The 23,023-nt window shown below is 44.3% G+C and overlaps 1 protein-coding gene and 1 long non-coding RNA gene across 6 annotated transcripts in view; one reads left to right on the plus strand and one right to left on the minus strand.

The window, feature by feature from the left end:
- Positions 1-23,023, minus strand: part of TAOK3 (TAO kinase 3) — a 120,779-nt gene that overhangs the window by 41,418 nt on the left and 56,338 nt on the right. For 3 of the 5 annotated variants that reach the window (XM_083417626.1, XM_083417629.1, XM_083417627.1), the window contains 2 exons: positions 17,821-18,027; positions 1,965-2,099 (listed from right to left, as the gene is read on the minus strand). In XM_083417626.1, coding sequence (XP_083273752.1) covers positions 1,965-2,099; positions 17,821-18,027 — 342 coding nt within the window. Of the gene's footprint in view, positions 1-1,964; positions 2,100-17,820; positions 18,028-19,410; positions 20,221-23,023 lie in introns of those variants that run through there. The other 2 variants (XM_083417630.1, XM_083417628.1) reach the window with 2 other exon arrangements.
- Positions 2,047-7,088, plus strand: LOC310666765. The gene is made up of 2 exons (XR_014506021.1): positions 2,047-6,052; positions 6,436-7,088. It is a non-coding gene; the product is annotated as an uncharacterized lncRNA (long non-coding RNA).

Here is a 23,023-nt window from a genome sequence, read left to right on the forward strand (position 1 = left end):
ACATTGAGGACCTATACGAGCGAACGCTGGCAAAGCGTATTTCGGCAACTGCCAACTTTCACTGCTGTTATCTTGGGAGATTTTGGGGCTGTTGCATTTGGGGTTGTCAGTCTTGACACCCGCCACATTTTAGACACGGATATGCAAAAGTGAAATTCGTGAGATGCTGATATACCGCTAGCGTCAGAATTCCCTCCGCCCCCAAGAGTCACGCTTTGGACTGAGTAGTATTTTAGCAAGAGTTTGAGAATGAGGGAACTGAATGACTGCGCTAACTTACAACAGGACTGTATCCATTTCTACAAGGCAAGGGGTGTACTGGTATAATGAGATGCCACAAGATTCGCTACCAAAGGAGAGAACACCCAAGGCCTCCACTTGGATGAGGCGTGAGGCATGGTGCCGCCCTGAAGACCATCCTTCCATGCCCGTACAATCGGGTCAACCTGTAAGTTCCGGAGGGAGCAGTTTCCCTTGCCACACTGGGGGTGGGGGAACCACACACACACACATGCACACACACACCCCTCCCGAGATCCACGCCAGCAGTGAGCACGAGCCATAATTCAAACTCGACTGCTTCAGCACAAGGGGTGGGGGAGATATGAAGCCTCTACCACCGCAAATTCGTTCTCAAACCACCATTGTCTAGGGCTAACAAGAAGCTCTTTTGATGTGTCCTGAAGATCGGAGCGAGGGGGAGCGTGGGGGGGGGGGCGGGCAGATGTGCTATGGAGAGGACTCAGGGAAATGGCAAAGGAGAAAAATCATTCAGCTACGAGGCAAGACAAAAAAAAAAAAGCGGGGGGGGGGGAGGGTTATCCATTGTAATTTCTGGGCTGGCTCAGGATGATGTCATAATGGCAGGCAGCAAATGCAACGGCCAAATGCTGGGCACCCTGTAAATCTCTCTGCCCATGTGACCTCTAATACTGATTTGGCCGAAATACCAAATATTTCTATCATTTTACATGTACGAGATCGTTTCTGGTTTGCGAAGCATCACAACCCCTCCTCCATCCACTCTTGGGATACTGCTGCCAATTTCCAGCTGTGTGTGTGTGTTAGAGGGAGAGAGGGAGTGTGTGTGTGTGTGTGTGTGTGTGTGAAAAGGAAAGGATGGGGGAGGAGGCAGAGACCTCACTCTCTACAAGCACACACCCCTTTCGCTACTACAAAGACATCACTAGCAATCACATTTGCAATAGTACAAATGCTGGCTGAACCACCGCCACCATCTCCTCTTGCCTGCTTTTTCTCGCACCCTCCGGTAAAAAAAGAAAGAAGGGAAGAGGGGGGAAAAACCCAGCCCTCTGTCATTTTATAGGAGTTGCCCGGTCCTTTATAGTGTCAAATGGGAACAATGCAGTTAGCCGTAAAATGAATGAATGAGAATGAATGAATGCAAACAGCTAAGCAATTCGCCATGAGAGGCGGCAGTGGTTCCTTCCACTGGTCAAACCATCAGCACTCATTAAAATTATAATCATCAATATCTCCAGTCACTCCGTCGTTCCCCCCACCACCACCACCCCTCCTCCTCCTCTTCCTCCTCCTCCCAGACAGACAGAAATTATACTCAACAAAAATGGATGCAATTTGGAACAAACCAATCAGAGGGAAAAAAGAAAAGAAAGAAAAGCACCTCTTCCTTCCAAAAGCCACGTTTAAATTTCAACCTGCTGCAAATAAATCCCAAATTGCTAGGAGATATTTTCAAAATATTCTGCAAAAGATTTTTTTCTTTAAATAAATAAAAAAAAAAACCACCTCTCTCTCTCTCTCGCAATATCTAGTTGCTATGCCAACAAAAAGAGAGAAAGAGAGAGAGATAGATAGAGAGAGAGAAAGAGGGCGTTGGGAGAGAATTCTTGACCCCTTCCCCAGACTGACACAGTCACATCAGAACGAGGAGGGGAGGAAAAAAAAAGGATAGCGGGGCAAGGGGTGTGGTGGCTGCTTACCAAAGATGCTGATTTGATTGTGGCAAAGCGTTCTCGGTTCCGGTAGTGGAGGGCCCGATTCTGGACTGAGTGGGTAGGCCGCAGCTCAGGCCTGCGCTCCCCGTGGCCCACCTCATCCCTTATGAATACATGATCCTGCAGAAATGGATGAAAACAAGGAGAAAGTCCAGTTGTGCTCTTTCTTCGCCGGCTGCCTCTCTTTCACCCCTCTTTTTGCACAAGCCCTGCTGTTTGAAATGCATAGTTTGGCTCTCTGCTAGTCCCTGCAGCTCTCACAGTACAAAATGAATAAGCAACACATTGCAGCCTTCAGTTAGGAATGTCAGCTGATCGCTAGTGGGATGCCTTCTGAATCCCTGGCAGATTTTTTTTTTTAACCTCCAGAATTACATATGTGCAAAAAAGAGAATCAAAAACACAAAGCGCTGCAGAGCAGTCAGAGTCCTCAGAAGGGCTTGCTTAAAACACTGCACCCAAATAATCCCTTTAAAAACATGGTTTCCATGGCTAGCAAAGATGCTGCTGCTGCTGCTGCTGGTGGTGGTGCTGCTGCTGCTGCTCCCTTTGAACACAGAAGCAAGGATCTGCCACATTCCCTTTTCCAGCCTGGATTTTCCTCTGGACTTGCTATCTGCTCTGAAGAAGAAGCATTTCTGTCTAAATAGATGCAGGATGGAGGAGACCAGCCTCTCTGTGTGTGTCTTGTGCTGGAAAGACTCTGTGACCACTCAGGGATCCTGCTTTCTAGTCATGATCGTGCACGGTTCTAGCATTTTCTCTCCATAGCCTTGGAAAGGATTTTTTTTTTTTACATTTAAAGAGACAGAACACAGTTTAATACAAATGATCTTTGCTAAGTTTTTTCTTCTCTCCTGTGACCCAGAGCTTCAGGAAACAATGACACGATGGCCAGAATTCATGTTTTAAGTGTCATACTGTCTCTCACATATATTTTTTTAAAAAATAAAATGGTTGCATATGTCATTTGGGAAATTGCATTCTTCCAGTGGCAAATCTCTGTGTCCTGGATCTGGGACATGGGAGTTTGAAATTCAGATCATCTGTGGACATGCTGGATGGCCTTCAGTGCTGTGTTACCTCTCGGCCTCAGTAACTCTTCTGCATAATGGGAATAAATCAGTGACCTACACACTGTGTCATTTCAGGCTATATATTATTATCTACTACTTATAAATTATTATACATGCCCAGATTTAAACAGACCACTAAAAAGAGAAGCCTGTTATTGTAATTTGGAATAAAGAAAAGGCCACTTTTAAGCTGCCAGCCTCCAAGCTAGGGAAACTCACATTCTTTCCCCCAGCATTTTTCAGTAAGGAAGAAGACTGGGGGCATTCATCCTGCCATCTAGAATAGCTCCAAGAAGCAGGGTGTGGCATACTAAGAACCCAAAAGCAAGGGTGGCGAACCTGTGGCCCTCAAGATGTTGTCGGGTTCTGACTCCCATCATCTCTGACCACTGGCCAGAGTTGACAGAAGCTGGAGTACAGCAACATCTGGAAGGCCCTGCAGAAATAAGACCAAGCCCATCTAGTCGGACAACCCATTTCCAGTGGCAGCCAGAAAAGTAGAAAATGAACTTTCCGCTTTTTCAGAAGTCAGAGCCACTGGATTTTCATTCTTATTATGTGCAAAGGGACCGTAAAACCAAGGAATTGGTTCTAATGGACATAACAAATAATACAGAACCATGGCACCGACTGGAGACCAGGTTTAAGGCAGCCCATAGGTCCTAAGACTATTTGTTTTAAAAAGCAAGACTCAGGATGCTACTTTAGGGGTATTACTCTGCCTGCCCTACATGCACATGCAGCACTTCAAGGGAGTTTGGCCACATACACTCCCTGACCAGCATGGGTCGCCCACAGCTTCCTAGGGATCAGAGAGCTCCATCAAAAGAACTGGCTATCCTCGTATTTTTAGGTGTGATCAGAGACTGATCGTGCTAGGGTCTGTCCCCTTCAAGATCAAGCAAGCAAACCACAGGCGATTAATTAAGACCGGCATGAAAAACCCACTCTACTTGTTACCAGGATCTGGTGACTCTTTCAAGTTACTCCAGGTTCCGATTATCCTCCTGAACGTAAACATGTTCAGAGTGACCATTTTCATTTATTACATTGTGTTGATGCTATATAAAGCAAAAAGAATTGGAACACCCCCACCAAATCACTGGGCAATGGACATTCAAGAAGTATTACTGCATGTTGATGTGTTGTGTAAGCAAGGCCCCAGAGGCACTCTGGGCAAGTCATCCAGGTCCTAAAGACTGATCTTCAAAACAGAGAAATGGTCCTAGGCAGGCTGGCTTTTTGTAAAGAAAGACAATTAATTTGCCAGTGTTAATGGGTTAGCGAATGCTTTGCTATATCCAGAAGACTCTGTGTGTCACTTCTTCCCCATCCCTTTCAGCAGCTACTAGCATTTCTCCTCTTCTCACATCCATGTGGACCCCATTGCAAACCAGTCTGTACTAAATATCTCTTCGGTACCTTCCAAGGAAGTGCAACCCTAATTATGCACGCTTCAGACTTTGAGAATCAACCTGCACCCTCAACCTGGTGCTCGCCAGATGTTTTGGACTGCAACTTCCATCACCACCGCCTGCTTTTGGCAATGCTGGCAGGGGCTGATGAGAGCTGGGAGCCCAGCAACTTCTTGAGGGCACCAGGATGGAGAAGGCTGTCCTAACAAAACCACCCAGAAGTTACCAGGTGCCAAATGGGCAGTTCCACCATGTTTCAATTCCAAACGAACCGTGAATCTGGAGCAAAATGGTATCAGACAGAGCACTTGTTGCATGTGGGTCTGCTCCTGTTTCCCCGTCCCTCCTAATTGACATGGGGCACATGGACAAGCATCAGGACCTCTTACCATTTCCCAGGAGACTTTTCATCGGATTTAAGTTCTGCATAACACTCCAAAAAGCCAACGAGATGGAACAAGGGCAAGTCCGCTGTCCATCCACATAAGTCTAAATGGATTTTTTGTAAGGATGCTTGCGGGACATAAGTACAGAAGGAGTAAGGTCTCGTCATTGGACTATGCAGGAGAGATGTTCAGAAGTCGAGTGAGCACATCCTTGAAACTCACTGATAATGGTTTAAAGCCTTTGTTTCCTATCTGCCTGAACTACAAACATAACCAATCAACAGGCCAGTGTGTTTCTATGGTATGAAAATAACACTGTGTGGTTATTATTACGGTTATTGTTTGCAGAACCTTTTCCAGAGGCTGCATCCAGGAGGACCTGGGCACCATCTCTTCCATTTTCTGCTCCTTTTTCTTAGCTCTGTAAGTGTAGCGGATCACTAATCGAGAAGTCCTAAGGTGGTGCAGAAGCATCATCAGTGGAGGTTGCTTAACAGCAAGTTACACAAGCTTGGCTGAAATACTATCCGGGTGGCTTCTCAGCATATCCAAGTGCAACCAGTTCTTTGAATAAGGAAGCTTGAGGAAGAATTCCCATTTCCAGCAAAAGGAATTGACTCACGATGTGTCCAACATTGCCACTTTATGGTTTTCTAGTACGGAAGAGTCTATGCTTGCAGGAAGGATGCAACGTTTATCCTAGGAAAACTGACCAAGATTCTCCTTGACTGACAAGTGATGAAGTGCATCTTTCAGACTATAGCTGTTAATACAAATAGGGTAAGATGCATCTGGCATGTAACTCGAATGTATAAGCAGCAACTTTTTTGAGGAACTATGATCTGAACTAAACAGGGCTGTTTTCCAAAAAAGGAAATTTTGGTTTAAAAATAATAATAATTAAGGTGCATATTAAAATTCAAAGGAACTTGGAAAATCTCATCAACTGTATTTGGAGGCTGAACAGGGACTCCAACTTCACATCCATTATCATGCAAAAGATTACTCTTACGTGGATGTGCAAACTTCATCCACTGGTGTGATGGACGGGGCCATTTGTGCGAGAAATAAGCAACCTATAAAGGCTACTTGATTGAAGTTGGCCTTATTCTGCATCTTCACCACTGGCAGGTCAGTTTTATGCATGTGGGATTTATTTTTAGGACCACAGTAAGCTACTCTATAAAGGGACGCGGGTGGCGCTGTGGGTAAAACCTCAGCCTAGGGCTTGCCGATCGTATGGTCAGCGGTTCGAATCCCCGTGGCGGGGTGAGCTCCCGTCTTTCGGTCCCAGCTCCTGCCCACCTAGCAGTTTGAAAGCACCCCTAAGTGCAAGTAGATAAATAGGTACCGCTTTATAGCGGGAAGGTAAACTGCGTTTCCATGTGCTGCGCTGGTGCTGGCTCGCCAGAGCAGCTTCGTCACGCTGGCCACGTGACCCGGAAGTGTCTCTGGACAGCGCTGGCCCCCGGCCTCTTAAATGAGATGGGCGCACAACCCTAGAGTCGGACACAACTGGCCTGTACGGGCAGGGGTACCTTTACCTTTACCTTTTAAGCTACTCTATATTGAAACATAGACCACTGGCCCATCTAACACAGCATTGTCTACAATGACTGGCAAAGGCTCTTCTTCTTGCCCTAACTGGAGATATGAGGGTTTGAACCAAGGACCCTTTGCATATGATGTGTGTGCTCCACCACAGAGCAAAAATAAAATAATAAAAAAAACAACCCACACCCCAATTTGTTAAGGATAGAGGAAAACAGTACTGGGCCAGAGTTTGAGAGGCCAAGTCTGCATTTTATTGGAGGAGGCTAATGGTTGCATTAGGGATGCGGGTGGAGCTGTGGTCTAAACCACTGAGCCTCTTGGGCTTGCCGATCAGAAGGTCAGCGGTTCGAATCCCCACAACAGGGTGAGCTCCCGTTGCTCGGTCCCAGCTCCTGCCAACCTAGCAGCTCGAAAGCACGCCAAAAAGCGCAAGTAGATAAATAGGTACTGCTCTGTCGGGAAGGGAAACGGCGTTTCCGTGAGCTGCTCTGGTTTTGGTGTTCCGTTGTGCCAGAAGTGGCTCCCTCAGCCTGTAAAGCGAGATGAGCGCCACAACCCCAGAGTCGTCTGCGACTGGACTTAACTGTCAGGGGTCCTTTATCTTTTTTTAATGGTTACATTAACTTAAATAAAACTAGCTTCTAATCAAGTATCAAGATTAAATATTTAACTTCAAGGGGGGGGGAATTATGATCCCACTGGGGAAAATAAGTAAATAAATGTCTATCCCATGAACCTATATTTAAACATACGAAGTATAAGCATCTCTAACAGCATTAAAATCACCATGTCAGAGATTGGAAGCCCATAACAAGCCTATCATCAAAAAGATCCTTCCTGCCTACATTGATTTTTTGTTTAGAGACTTTAGCCCCAATCCTTGATGCAAGGTTCAAAATGTAAGGGCTGCTTCAAATGAAAGCATATAGTATCTCATTGAGTATCCCTATCCTTCTGCAGAACTCTACAAGTGTCTGGGAGCCTCCTAGAACTTTGGATTAGGGCAGGTAATTTTAACCATCAATATCTATGTGTGGGCAGGAGGGGACACAGGTGCCTTATGTTGAGACAGACAGCTAAGTATTATCAACTCTGACTGGCTGCACCTCCCCAGGATTTCAGACAGGAGTCTCTCCCAACCCTACTGGAGATGGCAGAGGTTGAACATGGTACTTTCTGTATGCAAATCAAATGTACTAACACCTCCCTTCCCTAACATTCCTCCTGTTCGTATAAACATAATTCTATCTTACCAACGAATTCTAACCATGGCTAACAAAAGCTGTTTCCAGTTCCATGGTCTGTGCTCACTAATTGTCTTGAAGCTGTTGGGTTCAGAACCCATTAGGAGCTGAGCAAGACCAGAATGGGTCTGGAATGGCAATGGCATCTAGCAATGGTCAGCAGGTTAACAGGCAACAGGTCACACCGTAGGAAACAAGTTCCCAAAAGGAGAAAATAGCCATGTTCTGGAGAACCTGGGAGAGCTCTCAGTAAGAGGGCCTAGGCAATGGAATCTTTGCTTCAGCACCAGCTTGCTTAACCAAGCACCCAAGGAGTCAAGCAAGTCACTTATTGCTCAAGTCCCATCCCCTAGCTGAAAAGTAGCAGTGATATAAGGAGGCAGAGGTCTGCCTTTGAGTTTAGCAAACCTACACCACAAGGTGGCCGCTAACCGAGCCCTTGAGCACAAGCTTACATGGGACTTCAGGTGCTAGAAAAGATGCAGTTGCTAATCATGGCTTCTTGCTCAGCAAGTCTGAACCCATCACAGAACTTGTCCCCTGTTCTGCCTCGTACTCCCGTTTTGGTGGTGTTGCATGCTGCAGGATTCCCCACTCATGACTTCTACAGACCTGCGCCCACAGAAGAGCCTTCTGCCTCAGAAAGAAGTCTGGGTCATCCAGGACAGGGACCTATTATTTATTTAATTTATATCCCTCCTTTCCTCCCAAAGGAGTCCAGGGCATAGACCCATTACCCTCCATGAATGATACTGTTCACAAACACAGCCCACCACCTCCACAAACAGTTCTATCGGGTTACACATAATTCGTTGCCCTGGGCTCCTTTGGGAAGCATGGGATAGAAATAAATTAAACAAACAAACAACTTTGAACACTTTATTCGTGAGCATGCAAGTAGCTCATTTACTAGACTTTTGTTAGCTCATAGTATTTGGTTTTTCAAATGGATCCAGTAATTCAGCTTCCTCTGTTGCACCACCCAAACCCCTTGCAACTTGAGAGATACAAGTTGCTTCCCCCTAACCTGACCCAAATGCTAATAACCAATAACCTATGACAACTTCATCAAGCCCACATTTAGATCCCTTTCTTCTCGCTTCTCTAACCAGTTATTTTCACTCTAAGCTAGCTGAAAGCTATATTCTGGCTCCAAGTGAGATCTTTCCCCCCCTAAAGTAATCTTCCATTTTTAATCAGACATAAGACCAAACTGGACAATATGCAACATTCACACTACATTTTATATATCTGTAAGTGTGTGTGTTGGTGTTTTTTTAAAGGGGGAGGGTGTTAAATGTTAGCTGTGAATGGGGGCAACTAGAATTAGGACTGATGCACATGGGGAGAGGCAGTTTAACCCTTTACCCCACATGCTGTAGTTCTCCTCAAAAACACCCCCCCCCCCAGAAGCCATTTGTTGTGGGAGGGAATTTTTATTTTGAGGCAGGGTGGAAGAAAAGGATTAACCACAACTCCCCACCATGGTGCTAATCCAAATTGGGCCCCATGGCTATTTAATGCACCCCTTCCCAAACAGGTATGTGAAAGTTTAGCCTTTTGCTTGTTTCTTCCAAGTAAACTATATCCTTATGCAACCAACCATAGACCATCTGTTGCTCTCATTTATGAAGCATTTAACTCAATTTCTCAGGCTTCGTTTCAGTTGGGGATGTGGGCTAACCACACAGTAACTGTATTTGGCCATATTCATCCCTTGATGCCCTAAGCTCCTTCCTCCTGTCTGCCTCGCCAACACCAGAGTCTAAATTTAGATTGTGATTTCCTTGGGACAGACTTCTGCTCATATTATTCTGCAGGTGGATGGAACTACAGAATAAGCAAAGCAGGCTTAGTTGGACTAAGAGTTCACTAAGTAGTCTGCAAGTGAAGCTGAAGACTTTCTTCTAGAGCAGGGGACCTCTGGGGAACCTGTGGCTCTGCAGATGTTGTTTGATTGCACTCCCATCATCCCTTGGAGCCCAGCACTGGAGGGCTGCAGGTTCCCCACCCCTGCTACTGACTCAGGAAGTATGTTCTCATCAAGTGTGCCAGTACTACTAGTAGGTTCTGCTTCTAAGGTCCAGCAGATTAAGACGTTCTGGCAGCATCCTCTAACACACCTGTGTCAAAGGACTGCCTGAAATACCTGTTCCTCAACACATCCACAAGTTGCTGAACAAGAGGCTCAGTGGGGGGTGCGCTAACGTGTATCTCCAGTTTGAGAGGTCTCACATTAATATCATTGCAGTGTAGATGTTGTTTCTCCAGTCACAAGTGAATGAAAATGAGAGCTTGTAGTCATAGAATCATAGAATCATAGAGTTGGAAGAGACCACAAGGGCCATCGAGTCCAACCCCCTGCCAAGCAGGAAACACCATCAGAGCATTCCTGACATATGGTTGTTAAGCCTCTGCTTAAAGACCTCCAAAGAAGGAGACTCCACCACACTCCTTGGCAGCAAATTCCACTGTCGAACAGCTCTTACTGTCAGGAAGTTCTTCCTAATGTTTAGGTGGAATCTTCTTTCTTGTAGTTTGGATCCATTGCTCCGTGTCCGCTTCTCTGGAGCAGCAGAAAACAACCTTTCTCCCTCCTCTATATGACATCCTTTTATATATTTGAACATGGCTATCATATCACCCCTTAACCTCCTCTTCTCCAGGCTAAACATGCCCAGCTCCCTTAGCCGTTCCTCATAAGGCATCGTTTCCAGGCCTTTGACCATTTTGGTTGCCCTCCTCTGGACACGTTCCAGTTTGTCAGTGTCCTTCTTGAACTGTGGTGCCCAGAACTGGACACAGTACTCCAGATGAGGTCTGACCAGAGCAGAATACAGTGGCACTATTACTTCCCTTGATCTAGATGCTATACTCCTATTGATGCAGCCCAGAATTGCATTGGCTTTTTTAGCTGCCGCGTCACACTGTTGCCTCATGTCAAGTTTGTGGTCAACCAAGACTCCTAGATCCTTTTCACATGTACTGCTCTCAAGCCAGGTGTCACCCATCTTGTATTTGTGCCTCTCATTTTTTTTGCCCAAGTGCAATACTTTACATTTCTCCCTGTTAAAATTCATCTTGTTTGTTTTGGCCCAGTTCTCTAATCTGTCAAGGTTGTTTTGAAGTGTGATCCTGTCCTCTGGGGTGTTAGCCACCCCTCCCAGTTTGGTGTCATCTGCAAATTTGATCAGGATGCCCTTGAGTCCATCATCCAAGTCGTTGATAAAGATGTTGAATAAGACCGGGCCCAAGGCAGAACCCTGTGGCACCCCACTAGTCACTCTTCTCCAGGATGAAGAGGAACCATTGATGAGCACCCTTTGGGTTCGGTCAGTCAGCCAGTTACAAATCCACTGAGTGGTAGCATAGTCAAGACCGCATTTTACCAGCTTCTTTACAAGAATATCATGGGGCACCTTGTCAAATGCCTTGCTGAAATCAAGGTAGGCTACATCCACTGCATTCCCTTCATCTACCAGGCTTGTAATTCTGTCAAAAAATGAGATCAGGTTAGTCTGACATGACTTATTTTTCAGAAATCCATGCTGACTATTGGTGATCACAGCATTCCTTTCTAGGTGCTCACAGACTGTTTGCTTAATGATCTGCTCCAGAATCCTCCCTGGTATTGATATCAGACTGACTGGGCAGTAATTATTTGGGTCCTCTCTTTTCCCCTTTTTGAAAATAGGGACATTTGCCCTCCTCCAGTCTACCGGGACTTCGCCTGTTCTCCAGGAATTCTCAAAGATGACTGCCAGTGGTTCTGAGATCACATCTGCCAGTTCTTTTAATACTCTTGGATGCAGTTCATCTGGCCCTGGAGACTTGAATACATCTAAACTAGCCAAGTATTCATGTACTATCTCCTTAGTTATTCTGGGCTGTGCTTCCTCTGCTGAATCATTTGCTCCAAATTCTTCAGGTCGGGCATTGTTTTCTTTATCGGAGAAGACTGAGGCAAAGAAGGCATTGAGGAGTTCAGCCCTTTCTGTGTCCCCTGTTTGCATTTCACCATCTTCTCCTCTGAGTGACCCCACTGTTTCTTTGTTCTTCCTTTTGCTACAAACATACCCATAAAAGCCTTTTTTGTTGCTTTTAACCTCTCTAGCAAGCCTGAGTTCATTCTGTGCTTTAGCTTTTCTGACTTTGGGCCTACACGTGCTGGCTATTTGTTTGAATTCCTCTTTGGTGGTTTCCCCTCTTTTACATTTTTTGTACACATCCTTTTTTAATCTTAACTCAGTTAAAAGTTCTTTAGATAGCCACCCTGGCTTCTTTAGGCACCTTCCATGTTTCCGTCTCATTGGTATTGCCTGAAGTTGTGCTTTTACTATCTCCCTCTTAACCAACTCCCAGCCATCATGAACTCCCTTTCCTTTTAGTATTACTGTCCATGGGATCTCACCCAGCACTTCCCTAAGTTTTAGTAGTATGACATGCTTTTTTGGACAGGGTCCAAAACCGGCACCAAAACCAGAGTTGTAACTATCTTTTGTAGACTACTAGTCAAAGGTATGGGGCTCTAAAATACCTTCATCTGTTTGGTTGTTTTGCTGGAAAGAGTATACTACTTAGGGTAGGGACTGCAAGGCACCTTTTCTGACACAACAAACCCTTAAATACATGGATGTTATCTTCTGTTTCTTATACAAACTAATTGGTGGTGTTGTAGCTGAATCTGGCTTTGAAATAATTTCCTATATGGAATGATAAGTTTGCACTGGTTGTGCAAGTTGGTAGTCCATGCTCTGGCCACTCTACTGATTTCTTTATAACGAAATAACACCATTCAGAAGCTTGGAAAGCCGCAGGAGGAAGGAAATTGCTGATACCGTTTGAAAGGCAACCCCTATGCCATAGGCATGTGGATTGAAAGAACTGATACGTATTGGCAGTGGTTTCTCTTCTGGGCTCACAAACCTCAAAGGCACCCGATTACCAACCGTACATCTCCTCTCACCTTGGCACAAACTCATTCCAGCTCATGGAATTTGTACCCACTCATTCCATGTCAGTTTGTTGCTTTCCGCATTGCTGGTGTCAGAGACTCTGGAGTCTTGTGCCACTCTATTCAACTTCCATGATGAAAAGTACCTTCTTCTCACAGGTCCCCATCGTGATCTGCCATTTCGCTTCCTTATGGTCTTACCTTGCATGTGAAATCCACAAACTCTTCATTATGTTTTCTCCAGATGGCTCTTTTGCTTCATTAAAATGTTTTCCTTAGCACTTTCAAAATAGCCTTTAAAACCGGAGTGTCCAGAATTCACATTTGTACTGAAAGACTGGTTGAACAGTTGTACAATAATAAAGCTGGCATTTTCAATTTGCTTGAGTGTTCCTTGATGACATTGTCTTATTTAGGCATACATTGGCTCTGATAATTAATATATTCTTTGGTTACTTGGCTGCATTTCATGATTGTTTCTAGATATTTGTAATGATTGTTCCTAGAAACTTGTAATTTTCTACCTTTCCCACATGGTCATTCCTTTTCCTTATTTTCTAGTATCTTAAAGTTTATTTGGGAATATGTACATGAATTCAGTGTTACTGGTGCTTTTCTTTAATATGCAATTCTACAATACCTACGTTCTTTTGTACCATTTCCGCTCTTAATAGGCAAATGTCATTGTATGATACTGAGCCGTCACCTCTAAACTGAACAAGGAAAGCTGCATGTTCAAGAATGGGATGTTTTTCCCTGAATAAATAAGCACCCTTAAGGACTGAAGGGCGTGTACTTCTTTCCCCCAGGCTCATGCACGATGTGGGGAGGAGGGGGGAGAAGCCAAAGTGAAGGGAGTAAATATTACAAGACCTCACCAGAAGCACCCAAAGATTGTGACCTCTGTTCAGCCTGGATTTCACAAAGAAACAAAATCATGAATACATTCTCTCTCTCACACAGCCTTCTGATAGGAACATTTATGGAACCACCCTAAGTCCTACATCCCTCTAGGCTTCTTCTCGGAATGGTTGTCTTTATATCTACTTGACTCTCTTCCATGGAGCAATTCTGAGGCCTAGGGGGATGAGTAACTGGGATCTCAGGCAGTGGGTTTAACTAGCTTTGGCAACTATTCCTTGATGCTGCTCATGCGAGCTTCAGGAAAACAGCACAGGCCCCTTGGATGCCAAAGCACTGACAGAGAGCACCTTGATTCCGAATCTCCAATTGCTATGAGAGGGAGCAAAGTTCAAGCTGTCATCTGCCACTTGATAAGGTATATAGCTAAAGCTGATGCCTAAGCAGTAGGAGGCTTTGTGGAAAGAGGGAGGAGAGGCCTGTTCCCCAACCATTTTATATTCCAGCATTTCCCAGTTAGCTGCTCAGATGGTGCAAACTTTTAAAAAGCTCCAGGGCCAGTCTCTGCCCTGCTCCACCCTTGGTCTGATCAAGGGGAGCTACTGCTTCTGCACCTGTTCTGTGGCCACACTTCTTTCCTTCACCTTTCTACTGCCATAACTTTACGTTTGAAACATAGGGAGCTGCATCATATCTAGTCAGACCCCTGGCCCATCTAGTTCAACGTAGCTTACTGACTGGTAGTGGCTCTCCAGTTTCAGAGCAGTGGTCTTTCCCTGATGTGTCTCAGGATGCCAAGATGTTAACCTGGCCTTGTGTATACAAAATAGGTGCTCTATCATTTATTCTACCTTGCCTTGCTCTAACCTTGCTTGCATCCAACCTTGTCTCAGCCTAAGCTTAAAAGGAACCGAGTTTGCCATCAAGTCCCAGACAACTAAGCTAGGTACCAAATTTATTTCAGATGTAAGAAGATGTGTACTTCTATAAAACCCTCAACATTTTCCATTTAAAATCAGAACACAGCAAGTAAGCTGGGCTGTGTATGTCTTACCTCTCTCTCTCTCTCTGTGTGTGTGTGTGTGTGTGTGTGTGTGTGTGTGTGTGTGTTTTGAAAGGGGGTAAGCCGCAATTTATACTGCACCATTCATTACTGATGCTGTGTGGTTTTATGTACACACATACATACACATATATAATCAAGAACAAAGCACCTCTGATTAAGTCTAAATTGGTCTGGCACCAAAGAGATCTTGAGACAGAGCAGAAAGCCCACCAGAAATGTCAGCTCAGTGTGTTATAGCAGTGAAAAGGGCAAATTCAATGTAAGGGAAAGGGATTGGAGAACGGAGGTAAGCCCAAACTGGCATTTTGATGTAGAAATGTCTCCCTTGCTGTTTAATAGCCAGGGCAATCAGACTCCATTTGTCTCAGATTTAAGTTTCTTGGGTGATGTGGACAGATCATAACCAGGAAGAACCTCACCTTTACATTTCCCACTTCATGGAAGAGGGCTACACCTGCCTCAGTTTCAGATTTCTCCAGTAATAAGTATGTCCAGAGCCAATGCACGTGTCACACGTTTAGCTGTTCATGGGGGTAGTACCCTAGTTTTGAAAAGTCCTCTGAATGAGGCATATGTGCATTTCTCTACCTGAATACCAAGGCAGCCAGTGTGGTGTAGTGGTTAAGAGCGGTAGTCTCGTAATCTGGGGAGCCGGGTTCGTGTCTCCGCTCCTCCACATGCAGCTGCTGGGTGACCTTGGGCCAGTCACACTTCTGTGAAGTCTCTCAGCCTCACTCACCTCACAGAGTGTTTGTTGTGGGGGAGGAAAGGAAAGGAGAATGTTAGCCGCTTTGAGACTCCTGAAGGGGAGTGAAAGGCGGGATATCAAATCCAAACTCTTCTTCTTCATTTTCCTCTCTTCCCCATCTTAAGCCTGCTTCAAGTGTGTGATGAGGAAATACTCCGTGAGTACAATATTCACTGGAAGGCCTCGGATTGTAGAATTATTAGAAAGAGAAACTTCTCTCTATCTACTTTCTCCACATCCTTTGTAATCTTACACACCTCTATCTTGTTGCTCCCCCCTTTACTCCCATTTCCTCTGAACTATGTATTACCAAATGTTGCAACCTTTCCTCAGAGGGAAACTGGCCCTGCCCCTCGATCATTTGAGTTGCCCTTTTCTGAACCTTCTGCGGCTCTACAATATCTTTTTTGAGCTGAGGTGACCGGAACTATGGACAATATTCCAAGTGTGGTCACAATACAGATTTGTGCAATGCAAATAAAATACTGGCAGTTTTATTTTCAATCCCTTTCCTAATGACCCCTAGAATGGAGTTCGCCTTTTTCACAACTGGTGCACACTGGGTCATTGTGAGTCCAAGGTCTTGCTCTGGTTTGGATTACATCAGTGTATATGTGAGTTTGGGGTGGGTTTTTTTGTCCTAATATGTTTCACTTTACAATGAAATGCATTTACCATTTTAGTGCCCATTCACCCAAGATGGAAAAATCGTTTCCGAGCTCCTCACAATTTATTTTAATTGTGGTGGACAATTTTGGTTATCATTAGTGGACTTGGCTATCTTGCTGCTCAGCCTATCTCCAGATCAATTATGAACAAGTGAAATAGCACAGGCCCCAATGTAGATCTGGGAGAACTATCAATTTTCCCCTACTCTCTGCTTTCGGTTTCCTAAAGATCTAAAGCTCCATGAAAAGGATCTCTCTTCTTATTCCATGACTGCTAAGGTTACTCAAAAGTCTTTGGTGAGCAAATTTATCAAGTGCTTTCCCCATGACTGGAACAGGCACATCCCTAGTCTATATGAAGACAACTGAATTCGCACATTACTAATCTTCCTTCTTTCTTTCCTGTCTCCCTTCTTTAAAAAGGTGCTAACGTTATTAATTCAAGTTTCATTAAATGCTTGTATTCTGTTCTACTTTGCAAACTTTCAGCAGGCAAATGAACAAGCAGAGCCAATTAAAGATGCTCAACTCCCATTTAAATCAATGGGTTACGGTATCTCTGTTTCTGGATTAGGACCATTTTTGTAATGCACTTAAGTTTTGTGGTGCTGCAGGTTCTTGTGTGCTGCTCTTCCTTTCCTTCTTAAGGGTGCACAGAAGACAATGTATTGCTCAATGTATGTGTACTGAAGTATTAAAACTCTTCCACAAGGGAGACACCATTTTTGTACTTTCAAACAGAAACAGAAGCATCTTCTAAACCATCTCAAAATATTATGTGTAAGACTTTTGGTTTCTCTTTGGAAGTACGGAATCAAAGGTGCCTCTAAGGTAGGGCTGCAATATCTGCAAATGGGCAATGTTATCTTCAGTGTACACTTAAGGTCTTCTGTCCTTCCGTTCCTGCATGCAGTGCCTTTCCCTTTGTCTTCTTATCTTCTTGGGCCCAAAGGTGGGCTGCATGGCTACCGTGCCAGGATTTATAGGTGCATCACCTGACAACAGACAATTTTCAAACTCTTTCAAAGAGGAAGAGAGGCGCACCATCTTCATTTCACCACTGTGCAGTTGCAATTGCTGCTGAGCGAGTCTAAAAATATTATTACAATGGAAGTCTCAATGCTAACGCCTTCTTTTTGCCTTGGGTCACAGGCTCCTGAATGTATCGTTTCCGATGGCCAGGTGAGACCAGGTGACAATGTGTATAGTAATGTAGGAAAACAGGAGAAGCAAGCATGCATATTTTAGCCCTCGAAGAACATACCTTCTGGGAGTGACCCATTTCACTGTTAACCTGTTGAGGGGGAAATCCAAGCGCAGGTCTGGATTTGGGTGGAAGTTATTGAAGTTATCAAATTAGTTTGGTGGATGTGACCATTTCAACCAACATGACAATCACTTGGGGGAAGACAGATGTTCAGAACACAAGGTGGTGGTGGTGGAGTTACAGGCAAGGACAAAGGTATACATGCAGTGCTGAGGTGCAAAAGCAGGTGAAGAGATTAAACAGAATTTTCTTAAAAGGACAAGTCAATTCTTTGTCTCAGAGGTTTCTCCTCACTGCCATCTTAACTTTTTTAAAAAGGTACTTGCATCTTACACATGTGTTTCACTTTCCAAACACTACCAAAAAAATGCGAGCCTCCGTTCATTTTCTGGGCACTATGATACACGCACTTTCAAAAAAATGTGTTTCAGAAAACACTGGGAGCGGCCCTAAATCCTGCAAAGGGCACAGAACCTCCTCCCTTCAGCTGTTTGAGAAACACCCTGCCAGTTAACTTATAGTACCTTCACAGACCTGAAGCAGCAAGAGCAATAAAGCAGAGATTGCCTGAGACTGGGGAGAGAGAGCACCAGCGAACATACCTTCTTGTGCACAACAGAGGAAGTGGAATTAATGGTGCTCTCGTCGTCATGCATCATGACCAGCTCAGAGCTGCTCTCATCCATGACCTCCTGTATGCTGTTGACACTGCTGTTCTGACTGCCTGTGCTCACAGACATGCTGGGGATAGAGTGGTTGCTGCCCAGACTGTCCATCTTCCTATTCAGGTTTGTCCCATGCTCACTCTCCTATAAGACAAGGGGCAGGAGGGTTAAAAAAAAGAGAGAGAGAGAGAAGTATATGCACCACAGGAGGCAAGACTCCAACATACACTTCTGCAGTGGCAAGTGCGCAGGAAGGATCGTTTTCATAATTCATTAGTAATTTTTCTCTCTCATCAGATGCGATGGTAGCATTGAGGCAGTTTGCACTGAGGAGGTACCCTTCCTAATACAAGCTTTCCGGAAAATCTTTCCAGCCCACTGAATCTTTTTGTCATTCTTGCTCTTTTTAAAAAGTCTTGCGGCTACGCCACCGCACAGTGCAGTTGCCCCAAAGCAAAGCTGTGTCACTGCCACACCTGAACTGAAAACCTCAGGCTTTTATTTCTTAATGCACTGTGGCCTTGTGGTGCCCCAAGAATGCTGCCTTGTCATCCCTGTGGGTTCTACACAGTGGAGTCTAAAACCGGAGATGGCTTTCCTAGTTTGTTCTTTCAACACTGTGCATGGTGGCGAGGTCTGATCAAGTCTGTAAAAGCATGTGCACAAATGTGCACCCCGATATACATGGTTAAATTTGTGCATACAAGCATGGGCAAGACCTAAAAGAAAAGGTGATGGTGGGGAAATCCTTTTCCTAAGAGACTGCAGAGGGTAATAGCATGCAAAATTGGAAGTTGGAAAGTCACTATGGTCTACATAGTGAATATGTAGGCATGCAAGTTATTGTTATTGTTTTTTAAAACACTAATAAAATGGAGGAAGGGGAAAGGTAAGGGTTGGAATGGAGTGAGATGAGATGAGATGAGATGGAAAACACTGGACCTAACAATCATTGCTACCAATTAGGAACAACTTGGTAGGACACCCCTCTTTTGTTAAATACAAATGTTTGCATTGAAGATATCCTCAAACAGCATCAAATAACAAACAGGTCACACTATTGAGTACAGACCAACAAAGCCAAGAACTGGCAGTGAGGACATAACTCTTCATATTTCAAACTGCAGTATCATAGCAATTTGCTATGGGCTTTAAATGAACAGTGCTCCAGTTTTTCATTCTTGTACTTGTCTACCATTTGAAAAATCCCAATGGTCAGGCCTAACCTTTATTGGTTTCAGAGATCTGGGATGCATGGTCTAAAGCAGAAAAGAGGATGCTGGCAGGAGTCTTTCTCTGGATTCACCACCTTGGTTCCTCCCATTTTTCTGGGAGAAAAAACGAAGGAAAAACTACAACTCTGACCCTAAAAGTACCTACCTTACTTGACATATGATGATTAGTGAGCTAGTGTATTGATTTCATTTGTAAATTTAAGATTCTTGTAGTGCCAAAAACCTCACTTTGCATTAGTTTAAGCACTCTTTGCCAAACAGTTGCATATTTTCAGAAATTGTCCTAGCTTACCTTCATTTTCAATTGCCTCCAATGGCACCATCAGGGAACCAAACCTGCAGGTTTTATTTACTAAAACCCATCACCTTCATCATCACATGTAGTAGCACTGTGATATATACCTGTATTAATCCAGGGGTGGGTGAATACCCGCAAGAACTCAACAAAATTGGGGGGGAAAGCAAGGGGGTACAGAGAAAGAAGGTGAATGTTCACGCAATCTCATTTTCTTGCAGGTGAGGAGTCTACTCTGCAGAAACTGCTGGTTTCAGTACTAGTACTGGAACTGGTGAATACTTAGTGCAGCCCTACATGAAACCTGGGTGTGTGTTTCTTAAAGAGTTGGCATGTGCAAGCCTGTAACAGAGAAAACAGTGCATACAAGTACAAAAAAAGTTACAGGTCTAAAGGAAATTATATTTTAAAGAAAGTGCACACAGGCAACTTTAGCTTTCCATTTCCTGCTAAGCACATAATTGTCATTTTCTCAACATATTTTGCAGAAGTTCCCTTTCTGCAAATTTCAGAAAGTTCAGCCCCTCTTCTAAAAAAACCAAACACCCTTTAAGATTATGCACATCATGTGCCACAGGGTGGGGAGGAAGCAGTGGTCACAGATGGGAGCATTTCCTCCAATATTTACAGAGCCCTGGGAAAAACGTTAACTCACAAATATATTATCTGAAGAGCGTCAACAGTTTTAAGCCGATATGCAGCCTTAGAAAAAAAAATGGGACTTGTACAGCTGAAACAGTCACACGTGCACTGACTGCATGGGGGTGCTTTGACATGCCCAGTAACGCTCAATTTCACATGCAGCACACAGATATTGTTTGGACCATTCCAAAGGTATGTCTTGAGTGAGGGCAACTTGTACTAAGAAAACCGTTTATTGATGCTTCTCCGCAATCTGCCTTCCACCACTTCAGCCCTCTCTACATCCCTGCCATGTGCAATATAAATCTGAGGAGGGAAGGAAGCCCTTTTCAGTCTGAGGAGTGCATTTGCTCACTGGCATCCTTTTATCAGAGAAATGGCCAACAGTCTTTTCTTTCAACCATAGGTGATGCTCTGGCCATACAAGAGCAAAAGCCAGAGGATTCTGCCCACAGACCACTCCCCTCCATCCTGGTAAGCAAGAGGCAGGGTCACAGTTCAGAGACACATACCGTACCAGCCAGGCAAAAGTGATTGAGGCTGTGGAGAGAGCGAGGTATAAACTAGGGGGTGACAAGAGGCAGCCAGAGCTGTCTTGAGGGCTACATTCAGTCCCCATGCCTGAAGTTCCCTACTGCTGACGTGAATTGAGGACTTGGGCGTCAGTGTTTCCATTTATTTTGTAGGCCACACTTGAGTTTGAACGCTTGACTTGAACACCTTCACTGGCCTTTCCCTGAGGACCAAATCTCATGTTACATTAAAACATGTAATTAAGCAACTGCATGCTTGTTTTTCTCTTTGCTAAAACAGCAGCCATGGAAGGCTCGATCAGGATCAGGACTACAATGTAATAAGGAGAGTTTACCCTTCGCCTCATCATAATCCTCCTGATGCAATGCAAACAAATGACATCTCCAGTGGTATAGGACATGGGGGAAAGTGTCCTCTCCCAGTAGATTAATGATCTGGAAAGAAATGCTCTGATTGTAGCCAGATTTCAGTGACAACTTCTCAAGGGCTGGGTTGCGTCTGGCTGTGTAGGAGAACATGGAATTGAGAGCTTTTGGTGGGCTGGAAGTGATTCACAAGTTCCTGCTTCTGCTGCTCATCATCAATGAGTGACCTAGTATTATGAGCAAGCATTAAGACTGACTGACCAACCCACTGTCTCCATCCATATTCTTCATAAAAGAGTATAGAGTTTGTTTCCTTTAATGTTTTCAAGAAAAGACTGGCCAAGCACCTATTGGAGATGGTTTAGCTATACAACCTGGTGATGGTGCATAGTTGGTTGGTCCACCGAGTGCCTTTCAGTGTTGCAGTTCTACGTTTCAGGATCTTTTGGGGGGAGGGAGAAGTGGGGACAGAGAAGGTGCCTGCTCACAAGCAAAGCTCCTATATGTTGGGCTGAGAACTAGAAATATATATATATAGTGGTTACTATGGCAGTCTTGGTCCAACCCCCTGCCCCGCAAACAAGCCTACAAGTGTAGTTTTGGCAGCAAGCATATAAATGGAAAGTGGTAACCCTGCCTAACTTAATCACAGCACAGTAATAAGTTTGCTGACAGTTTCACCTGTAATGGGAAACAATGGGTTTTTTCATACGTTTTCCACATTGGCACCACCTCTCTAGGTTTTGTATGCCTCAGCGCATTTAGGTTTCAGTTACCTAAAAGACCGTCTACCCCTGTATATACAGACCTGTAAGATCTCTCAGATCTTCTGAGAAATTCTACTCATGGAATCACACCCTACAGAATATCACAGGGTGGTGGCCTGAAAACAGGCATATTCTGCTGCCTTTCCTCTACTATGCAGTGCTCTTTCCTCTGTCATATGCAAAGCAGTCGCCATCAGTTGCTTCAAACATCTTGTAAAGGCTTATCGTTTTGCTCAGGCCTTCCCTGACCCATAAGATTTGGGTCCCAATTTATGTGCACGAATTCCCCTGAAACTCTTTTTACTTGCTCTGATGTTTTTATACTGTTTTATTGATTTTAGGCTGCATTTTTGTTTTAATGCATTTTGTTTTTATGTTGTACACAGCCTAGAAGATTTTAAAATGGTAAGCAGTTTAGAAATGCTCCCATTTTTTAAAAAAAAAATATAAACATTAGGCGGTGGCTTGCTTGCTTTGGTGCTGACTTTATAAACAGAGCCTGGTCATTAAATGCTGTATGGCAAATTTTACTTTCTATACTCAGGACCGCTATCTTGGTAATTAAATGGCCTAAGGTTGAACTTCCCTAGTATAGGCTTCCCAAGAGCCTTATCAACTCCCTAAAACTTTTGTTTTAGAAGGTGATTAATTCCTTGCTGGGCCAAGTTAAAAGGCTCCTACTATTGCATATCCAACTTCTGCCTTTTCAAATTAAGGCCAGGAAAGTAACTTAACTCACAAACACACGCAAAGCTATCATCATTGTTGAAAGCACCCCTGGAATCAAGTAGCAACTAAATGTGTTCTCTTAGCAACACTGCTAAGAGTGTTACTGCTAAGAGTGTAACACTGCTAATACTGAATGATTTTTTTGCCCAATTCCTCTACTTTGGGGGCTCATCCTTCTTACTAGATTTCAGAAGTTCTTTGAGAGCAGAGATACTTTTATTCAATAGCAGCAATGGCCTGTTTCATCAGCTGGGGAGTCAGGAGGCCCAAGGTTATGACATCACCTCCTTTTCCAAGTGGGCTCAGCCTCAGAAAAACCTAGCCCCTCACAGTCTAAAGAATTTGACAGCCACTTCTCCCCCAGCCTGGAGAAACTCTTAGCACTGGAAAATGGGCAGATTGCTTCAGAGTCTCCCGTTCCTCCATGAGAAGGGAGCAGAAGCAGTCCATAGGCTAACAGTTGCCCATTTTTGTTCTACAGCCAAGGGCAGGACACCTGTTTCATCCTGAGGGTTGCGCTGGCTCATGGGCAACCTTCCAGGCACTGCATGCCAGAGCAAAAAAGTAAGCAGA

This window comes from Podarcis tiliguerta (assembly GCF_965153285.1).
Source record: "Podarcis tiliguerta genome assembly, chromosome: 16".
In the NCBI taxonomy this organism is placed as follows: Eukaryota; Metazoa; Chordata; class Lepidosauria; order Squamata; family Lacertidae; genus Podarcis; species Podarcis tiliguerta.